This window comes from Pyxicephalus adspersus, chromosome 8 (assembly GCF_032062135.1).
Source record: "Pyxicephalus adspersus chromosome 8, UCB_Pads_2.0, whole genome shotgun sequence".
Lineage (NCBI taxonomy): Eukaryota > Metazoa > Chordata > Amphibia > Anura > Pyxicephalidae > Pyxicephalus > Pyxicephalus adspersus.
This window is the reverse complement of record NC_092865.1, coordinates 1,168,422-1,178,187: the sequence shown is the minus strand read 5'-3', so window position 1 is coordinate 1,178,187 and position 9,766 is coordinate 1,168,422. Positions and strand designations below refer to the sequence as shown.

The 9,766-nt window shown below is 49.7% G+C and overlaps 1 protein-coding gene across 1 annotated transcript in view; it reads right to left on the bottom strand.

Moving 5' to 3' along the window:
- The window catches only part of PLK3 (polo like kinase 3), a gene marked incomplete in the record, with an annotated part of 11,103 nt that extends 5,988 nt beyond the window's left edge, over positions 1-5,115 (bottom strand). The window contains 5 exon segments of the mRNA XM_072419284.1: positions 208-295; positions 440-569; positions 2,141-2,257; positions 2,843-2,950; positions 4,896-5,115. Coding sequence (XP_072275385.1) covers positions 208-295; positions 440-569; positions 2,141-2,257; positions 2,843-2,950; positions 4,896-5,042 — 590 coding nt within the window.
- Between the last annotated feature and the right edge of the window lie 4,651 nt (positions 5,116-9,766).

Here is a 9,766-nt window from a genome sequence, read left to right as displayed (position 1 = left end):
AACACCCCCCTCCCCCAGTAACATCCACCAAGGTGGGCACAGAATTATTAAACAGTATCTGTATAGCGCCAACATATTATGTAGTGCTGTACATAGGGGTTGTACGATAGAAAGTGACACAGGAGGAGGAGAGGACCCTGCCCTGAAGAGCTTACAAGTAACACATCAGGACTGGGTCAAGCCTAACATGAAGATCACAAGACTCACTTCTTCCTTTGTTCGGGGGGCTCCAGTCTTGCTGCCAACCCAAAATCCCCCACTTTCAGCTCCATATTCTCATTGATGAAGAAATTTCCTATAGAGAAGAATGGGACAAAATCAATAAAGCCACAAATACAATCAGGAAGATTTATTAATCATTATAGATGTGACAATCTGACTGTAAAATCTGCTGGACTGCACAAACTTTGAACCCCCCATGACAAGCAGTGCCTCTTACCCAGCTTGAGGTCGCGGTGCAGGATGCCTCTCATGTGCAGGTACTTCAGACCAGATATGATTTGCCGCAAGTAATACCGGACCTCGGGTTCCAGCAGAGTGTGCCGAGCCTTCCAGATATGAGCCAGGGACTGCGGAAGAGAGACGCCATTGTAAGAACTGACAGATCTTATAGCCAGAGGCTACATCCACCCTCCAGGGAGAACGGCGGCATGCCAGATAACATCGCAACAAAGAAAACAGAAAACTTCATAACCTCAAGACATAAAATAAACTCAACATTCTTCACAGGAAATGTCAAAATCAAAAGTACCCCACACACAAATCAAAAGTTCTCCTTCCTCCCCCAACTTCAGAAATGACACCTCCATTCCGCTGAGTCACATGACTGCCGAGAACAGTGAGCTGACACTTCAATGACTGGTTTTAGCATAAAGGAAACCTTGTATCTAAATATGATGGGGGTTTTGTCACTTTTTTGGGTTTTTCCCACCATCAGAGGAAGTCTAGAAAGTGACAACGAAGGTTTAATGGAATTAGATTGCAAGCTGCTCGTCCTCTAAGACCGACTTCAAAGGTCAGACAAGAGACTGCAGGTGTAACAGGTATGGTGCCCTGTAATAGTGATCAAATCTTGGCACCGATTTTATGATATTCCCGATGATCGGATTCCACAGTTCTGAGGCTGACTCAGCAGGTTTGTCCATCCACAGGGCAGGAAGGGTTAAATTTGGCTGTGAACTGAATAATTTAATAGTTTGTGATAATGGGGGGATTACTTCCAAGAGTCCGCTATTCGGAACCAATCAGTGCCAACTGGGCCGGTAGGATCAGCACAGTGCCAGCCTTTGTGATAGGCGCAGCGTGAAGATTGGCAGCTGCAGAAGGGTCGGAGTTTATTTTCAGTCGAGTGTGCTGACAAAGGGCCCATAGAGGAGCCCACAGCTGCTTGTCATTGAATGGGCCACAGGCGGGGGAAGGGCCCCATACACAAAGGGGCCTCTTGCAGCCGGCCGCACCCAAAGGGCAAACTTTAAACAAAGCCGGCAGCTGTGCGTGATCCGCGGACTCCGTGCATGGCCATGAGGACGACGCAGAGATTTCCCAATTCCCCTGGTAATAAAAGCAGGGGGATGCAATTATTCTGACACTGATCCAAATAAATGGAAGGACATGAAAGCAAAAAACACATCCTCCCAGGGCCCATTCACACCTTTGTGGTGCATTCATGTGCAGAATATTGCAACAAGTGCATTGGTGCCACACGTCACATGGTGCAGCTCTGAGATGACTCACAAATAAATAACCGGGCCCCTAAAGTTACAAAATGGGGCACAAATACCCTCAGATTAGAACCCCCAAAATTAATTGAGCACATTCTGCACCAGTGTTTAGGTGCAGCTCTGTAGCCCTCCCCTGTGGCTCCATGCAATGCAAAGGTTGAGTCACCCTCCAGGTGAACATTCACCCTTCTGATGTGACTGAACTCTGCTGGGTGAATCACATCACATAAACCTTCCCTCCGTATGAATCTCCCACAGCGACCTCAGACATTGCAGCTCTATCTGCAGATTGCGGATTTGTTCCATGCAGTCACAGTGAGAGCAGACGGAAGCAGCACACAGACTCCGGAAAGCGCATGTCACTTGGCTCGGCAAGGATTCCGGCGCTGACAACCCGAGGAAGTGACAACCAGACTCACCTTCCGGCTGCAGACCTCCAGGAAGATGTAAATGTTCTCCCCGTCTTCAAAGTGATGGGAGAATTTCACAACGTTCTTGTGGTGGAGCTCCCGATGGAGTTCAATTTCATTCACAATCTGGAAAATGAGATCAGAATATTAGGGGAGCCCCCGGGCCAGAATAATGCACAATATACATGGGGACAACAGAACTATTACCCATCACTTCCTGTCCTAGTGACAACAGAGGACAGAAAACTGCAATTGGTTATCCGCCATGACGGCCCCGAGGGCCAGACGCGGCACTGAAATGTCTTTGAAGGCAGCTTGGAGGAGGAAGCGGTGGGTGAATGTTTACAAGCGGACAATACGAGCAGGTGTGTCCCCGCAGCTTCTGCATGGCGTGACACCTGCAGAACTCTTTCATCTCCAATACAAAGAGTTTCTCTTTTTATAGATGAAGCTTTGTGTGTCACTGATCTTTAGAGGCCAATCAAACATGTCAGACAAGAGGTGGCCCTGCTGAGGCCGGCTCTGACCTGCAAGGGGCGCTGTCATTGTAAGGATTGGTTTTCAATGGGTCCATTGGGGTAGCATTAGATGTAAACACCACCACAAGGCACCAATGCATGAAACATTGCAACACAGACTATACCCAGCCATACACTATTGGCTCATTTCTGGGACCCCCTGCTAGGTGACCCCATGAATCCACGTACTTACCTTCTCACGCTGGTGAGGTTTGGAGACCCGGCTGTGGGGAATGACTTTCACTGCATAGGTTTTGTTGGCGAGAACATCCGTCATCTCGTAGCATCGAGCAAAACCGCCCTGCAAGAAAAAAAAAAACCATCAGGCAATGTTTGAAACAGTGGGGTTCCCCCATCCCCCCGCATTACATATGGCACAACCCCCCCCAATGCAATGGCTCATTTCTAGCTCCGATTCCTGAACGTTCCAGCTAATCCACCCTCCTGCTGCGTCCCTGCAATGATTTTTTTGCATCGCTTGGCTTTCAATAGGAAAGTAAATTGCGGCAGACAGAAATCTGCTCCGTGTCCAGACGTTGCCAGCAGATGGGAACAAAACAATTATATCTGCAGGATGAGCACAGACGCTGCAGTGGAGGACTGCAGACAGTGCAAACAAAGGGACAGCGGCATTGCGCCAGGCTGGAGAGGAAAGTGTTATGGGATGAACGGGCGAGAACAGGTTAAAGGGGAACTCTACCTACTACCAAGATATTGAAGATCTACCCCCCCAAATATTGGCAGGTTTGGGTGAAGACAAGTTTGTGATAATTCTTAATCCGTCAATAAAACCTGGGATAAGCCAATCAGAGCAGGATATGACTTCATGCCCCCTCCATTGGCTGTAACCCCCTAATCACCCATCCAGTATGCATTATGGGATCAATATCCACCGGATCCAATCAAAGGTCCCATCGGCAGAACTGAGCCGAGACCCCCAGAACTATACAAAATGTATTCCTATACAGCAAACATGTTCAGTGGTGTGGTACAAACGCTGAATACACCTACACATGTAACAATCTGCAGATCATAAAACAGAATTACAACTCCAATCATTCTAAATTAACCGTTTACTAACCGAGGACCAAAAATCAATAACCAAACCCTGCAAAATCATTGGAAAGATTGGTGTGTAGGGGGGAGGGGGATAGAGAGATTTTATTAAAGGCAGAATCAAGGATCCAATCCTAGGTATCCCCCACATACACCATAGCAATGCTCACACCATCCCTGCACCGGTTCCTTTCTTATCCTGGTCCCTCTGGGTCGGTGTCCTCCTCCGGTATCGGTCCGCTTACTCTTCATTTAACAATTACACGCCATTGGATGACACAGAAAATAAATTCCTGGTCTCAGACCCGGGGTCAGATCGACATTCACCGGTCATTCATGCAGAGGGGCAGCCGGGACACCCCAGGCCACGTTTTGTCCCCAATACATTGGACGCGGTCAGCCCAACCAAAATCCCTGAATCTCAGCCCTGAAAGCACTGGGTGAGACGATTTGGTATAGGTAAGCGATATTTATTGAAGCCGCTGGACAAGCATGGAGACCCAGCAGGACAACAGAGGTGTATGGAGGGTGACGGGGCCCCCCCTCCACTGATTGGCTCTGCACACCGATGTGTCCCCACATGCAGCAGACACGAATGCAGGAAATGCTCCCTTCCCCCGATATGGTGACTCAGGGCAGCATACCCTCCCCCCACATACCACAGCTACCAATCACCTCACTGGAACCAGGGGCCACAAAGCAGGGCACACCTGAATAGGGTGAGATAGAGGGTATAATGGGGGGCACCCTAACCTCATAACCCCCCTCCCCATGTAGATCCAAGGATGGAGATTCTGAAGGCTCCAGGGTGGGCTGATCACTGATCCAAAGTCCAGAACAATCCAAACTGCCATGGCATGACCATCCACTCCACACAGGGGAGGCAGCCAATGGGATTGCAGCAAAAACAAGCAGCGCTGGATACAGGTGGGGTGGTGCAGGGGGACATTGATATTCAGGACGTGTCACCAGCACAGGCACCGAGCAGAGAACAGCCAATGGGGGCAATAATAATAGGGGAAGAGGTTGGGGGGGGGCAAATCAGACATTACAGGGGCAACAAAGGATCCAGCACCGGGGGGGGTGTTTGGGATATTGGGGGGCAATAAGAATGAAGATATTGGGGGATGTGTTAGGGGTAAATAATTATTGCCCCACCAATAGAAGCAACACATCCGGGGGGGGCTCACCTTTCCCAGCAGACGCCCTCGGGTGTAGCTGCGGCCGCTCAGGGGGTCTCGGATTGTCTTGGTCGGGCTGTGAGCTGTGTTCCGGGCAGGTTCGGGCACCAGGCCGCCCTGATAGGGCTGTGATTGGGTATAACAGGCGGTCTCCATTCTTCCGCCGCCCGAAGCCGATCTCACAGACCGACCGCCCGCCCGGAGCTTTATATCACCCTGGCCTGTGACGTAGCCGGGAGGAGAGCGGTGGGCGGGGAATAGTTAGGAGGGCGGGGTTACGGGATAGGAAAGATCACAGGAATGGTAAAAAGAGGCGGAGTTAGACAGGAAGAAGGCGTGGTTAGGGAGAGAAGTACAGCTGGTGGATGAGGAGGCGTGGCCAGACAGGGAAGGGCGGGACGGGCAGCCACGTGTCTCTTCATTCATTCTCTGCTGGCTGCACAGATGTGAATGGAGAGGATAAAGCGGACCTGTCATAGGAGCAATGTGCAGGCCAATGTGCAGGAAAACAGAGAGGGGGAGAGTGTGTAGATATATAAAGGGGGGAAATATGGGGGTAGGGCTCTGCCTTTATAATTAGTAAATGCTTGTCCTGAACAAGCATGCAGCAAGAGAAGTCAGAAATCCTGATCTGCCTCCTGGGCGAGTAGAGCAGCCAGGCAGCAAGCATTTTCAGTGGTGCCATCATACCCTCCCCCACTCTGCATTCTATGTATGTGATATAATCTCAAATGATTGAGGATTGGATGAATGGAAATGCCCCACTGCGCATCGGACCAGGGCAGCGCCATTCCCATAGCGTCACTCAGTAAACATCCCAGTCCTGTATTCATCCCACCGATTGTGTAATGAGTCACTGAAATGATAATGGCTGCTGCTGGAAAATGGTGGCCATATGGGGAGGGGCAGATTGGAATTTGGGGGGTATACTCTTTGGGGTACTGAGGGTTCGGCGTCACTTGCTGGCCCCCTATACCTGATGAAGTGATGGGATCTCCCGCAGTCCCCCGTTGGTTCTAGGTGCCCTCATATTCCCATATGAAGCAGAACATTGCAGATATTTTAAGCTGCCCCCCCATGGGTAATCGGCTCTGGGTGGGGTAATTACACGGATCCCCCAGGAGGATGTTTGTCATCATTATAAGGTGCTAAAATCCAGTGGCAGCGCAATACAAAGGGGGCGAGAAGTGAGAGTGACCCCTAAGGTGACGCATTTCACACCTCCCACCTACTGCAGCTCCTGGAATGTGACATCAGCACAGACAGTACACAGGGGGGGGGATCAAAAAATCTAGAATGGGGGTGCAGATTTTATTGGGGATTCTGGATTCTGACGCATTTACCCTCTCACATGTATCCCCAACGCATTTCACCAACACCCCCAATGCGCTGACATTTTGCGGATTCTCCGTCCACTCATGACAGATCCTTCAGCCCAGGCAGAGACGAGGTCGGTGTTTGGACTCAGTTATGCCATGGTGCAACTGGCAGCGGTACAACAGGTGGTGGTGTATTAGCAGTGAGGCAGTAACAGTGGTGCAGTAGGCATTGGCACAGGTGACAGGTGGTGCAGTGGGCAGCGGTGCAGTTGGTGGCGGCGCAGTTGGTGGTGGCGCAGTTGGCAGAGTGGCAGTTGGTGGTGGTGCAGCAAACGGTGGCGCAGTTGGCGGTGGTGCAATTGGTGGTGGTGCAGCAGGCAGAGGTGCAGTGGGTGGCGGTGTAGTGGGCGGTGGCAGTTTTTTTTTTTTATCTTGCAAAACGATAAAAAACTGTATGTGCAAAAACACCACACAAAAACGTGCACTGGGGTACTATTGTGATCCCTCCTCAAAAGAAGAAGGGCCACCCAATTTCCCCAGACCCTCCGAAGCGAGGCTCCTGACGAGGCGCAGTTGGCGGCGGTGGGTGAAGTTGGCGGCGGTGCAGTTTGCGGTGGTGGGTGAAGTTGGTGGTGGTGCAGTTGGCGGCGGTGCAGTTGGTGGTGGTGCAGTTGGTGGCGGTGCAGTTGGCGGTGCCACAGTTGGTGGTGATGCAGTTGGTGGTGGTGGAGTTGGCAGCGGTGCAGCAGGCGGTGGCGCAGTTGGCGGTGGTGCAGTAGAAAGGCGTTGCTGCGTTTATGAAGGGCGGTGCAGGAGCTGAAGGTGACCCCGCAGTGTTTGTGGTTGGACCGGAATGTCAGAAAAATGAAAATACTTCAGAAGCTGCAGAGACTTGCGGGGGTGGGGGGATCACACGTGGGGTCAAATTCCACCCTATAAATAGAAAACAAACACAGCCGGCGGTGACCCCTCCCAACCTCCTCACCGCACCCGAGGTTATAGATTGTCAGCTCTGTGGGTGAATCTATTCATCTGCAGCTTCTTCAGGAAGGCCGGAGAGATATTTTACTTTTAGGTGGAGTCGGGAAGCCCCTTTATATTTCTATATCTAGGACATTTTACCTGTTGGTGCTCACCTGTGTATAACCACGCCCCTTTTGGGTGATCCCAGCCACCTTGTTGCGTCACAGCTCCTCCTGGTAACCCAACCGCATCGACAAACACTGGAAACGCAGTTATGGGCGTAATGACGATTTATCTGAGGAATTTAGTTTCCCGTGGAGGGGATTTATGTGATCGCTGCCCCCAATGGGTTAATTATCTCCACCTGAAGGGTACAAAGATTTTCCAGCAGGATGGTGAGGATCCCACAGCAATGTTGGGGGTGATGCCCGGTATGCCCGGAATCTTCCGGATCCCCCTGTAAACAATGAGGGATCTGTGTGATCCATGTGACAACCAATCACATGTCAGGCCTTCCACTTCCTGTGGCCGTCCCATGGTCTCTGCGGAGTTGTTGTTTAATATTAATGACCGAGGCGCAGCATGCATTGCGATATCTGCATTCCTTCTTATTGCCCTCCTGATACCCCAGCAAGGGGCCATATGCCCTCCTGATACCCCAGCAAGGGGCACCGTTCTGTCCCTGGATTGGATGTCACTGCATGGCACATAAGAGGACCTGTCCCTGCACTGATGGGGGCTGGGCATTCCCACAATGGGGAAGTGATAAAGGTCGGGGTGACAACACAGATACAAAGATTTCCATTATTCTCATATCAGCTGCTGATAAAATTCCCGGGCCCTGGGCGAGAAGGAGAAGTCCCCGAGGGCCCCGGGGAGTTGTATGTCACATGGCTGCAGAATCCCCTTCCTATACAGTGAGTCAGCTGACAATAAATAGGTATAAGGGGGGGGGTCAGATTTTGGGGTACACAGAGCTCACCCCGGGGTGCTAACATGGTAAAGTGTAACACCCAGATTTATGGAGTGTCCCCGGCCTCAGATGTAGACCGGTTAGAATAAATCATTCAAATACAATGCAGCAAATCAGTGGTCTCTCTGCTGAGGTCCACCCCCCTGTGCTGACCCACAGCTCTCCAATCAGCAGAAGGCTTAGCTGTAGTCATTGAACCCCAATTATACATTCACTACATATCTGCTGAATCCACATAGGGTCCATTCATTGGTTCTCTTTTTAAAGCAGCCACAGCCCGAGTGGAGCAGCCTAAACCCGGCCAGCACAGGATAGATCCTGGCCATACAGAGGCCTCACTGCAGAGCTCAGACACGCCCCCTGCTGAGCCACAGACAGAAATCCCCAGTCAGTAAAATTCATGCTCCCTGTTGATTGGAGAGAACTGACCTCAGCAGAGAGACCGCTGATTTACACAGACTATTTCACTGATCTCTGTCACAGAGGGGCCACCTCCAGGGGTCTATTTATTTTGAATGATTCCTGATCTTTGTTGTCAACATCAATATCTCCCAGTCACTGGGTATAACCTGAAGATAAGTGAGCTCTGGCTGTGGTCACTCACCTGTCCTGTGCTGCTTTCATATGGAAATGCGGTCAGTGGTGTCACAACCTGCAATGACACCCATAACAATAATGAAAATCTATCAGTGGGGACACAGCAATCCTGGCGGGGTGACACCTTAATGTGTATTAGCTATGGGAACATCAGCACCATGCGGCACAGGTCGTCTTGCTGATTCCATATCACCGTACTCCCACTTGTGTTTCTTGTAACGATTCTTTTACATTCCCAGCACACAAATAACAATCATTAGGATGATTTCTGGGCTCTCCCCATACCATAGGTACAACAAATTTCAAACTTTTCAGTTTTCCATTTTTCCACTGACGTAGACACTCTACACAAGTTTTGCATACAATATGGGGAGCCCAATACTTATCTTGGTCCTCCAGTTTAATACCAAAATATATAAGATATGCTTGTTCACAAAATATGTTTCTTCTCTGTTTTTGCAGAGAATTTTTACCACAAATGTAGCAAAATACATTCAATTTAAACAACTTCTTCTTGAAGAACTCATATTTCTGTAAAAAAAAAAGAAAATGTATGAATAAAAAGAAGGCAAATGAAAGTTTCATGAAAATAATGCTACAAGGAAAAAATACAAAAGTTAAAAAAAACCTTGTGGTTTTCCAAAAAAATGGCAGGCAAAGTAACAGCAGGGAAATAGGATTTTTGCGTGATGGACAGCGTCCAGAATGCAGCATAAACATTAGGACATTGAGAAAGGGTGAACCTAACCCACTAGCAACAGTCTCTGCTGTCAGAACAGCAGGAAAATGTGTTGCTATTTAATGTACGCACCCCTATTTATTTATATAGCTGCATAATTTGTTTACGCTATATAAATCCTGTTTATTAATAATAATATTTGCGAGCTGGCATCATGACCTGGACAACGTGTGTTAGGAATGCCACCCAAAAAGTTGTGGAGAGGTAACGCAGTGACATTAGGCAAGGATGGAGGACCAGAGACGGAGCGTGGGTCAGCGAGAGCAGTAGCAGTGTGTGGCCCCTGGTC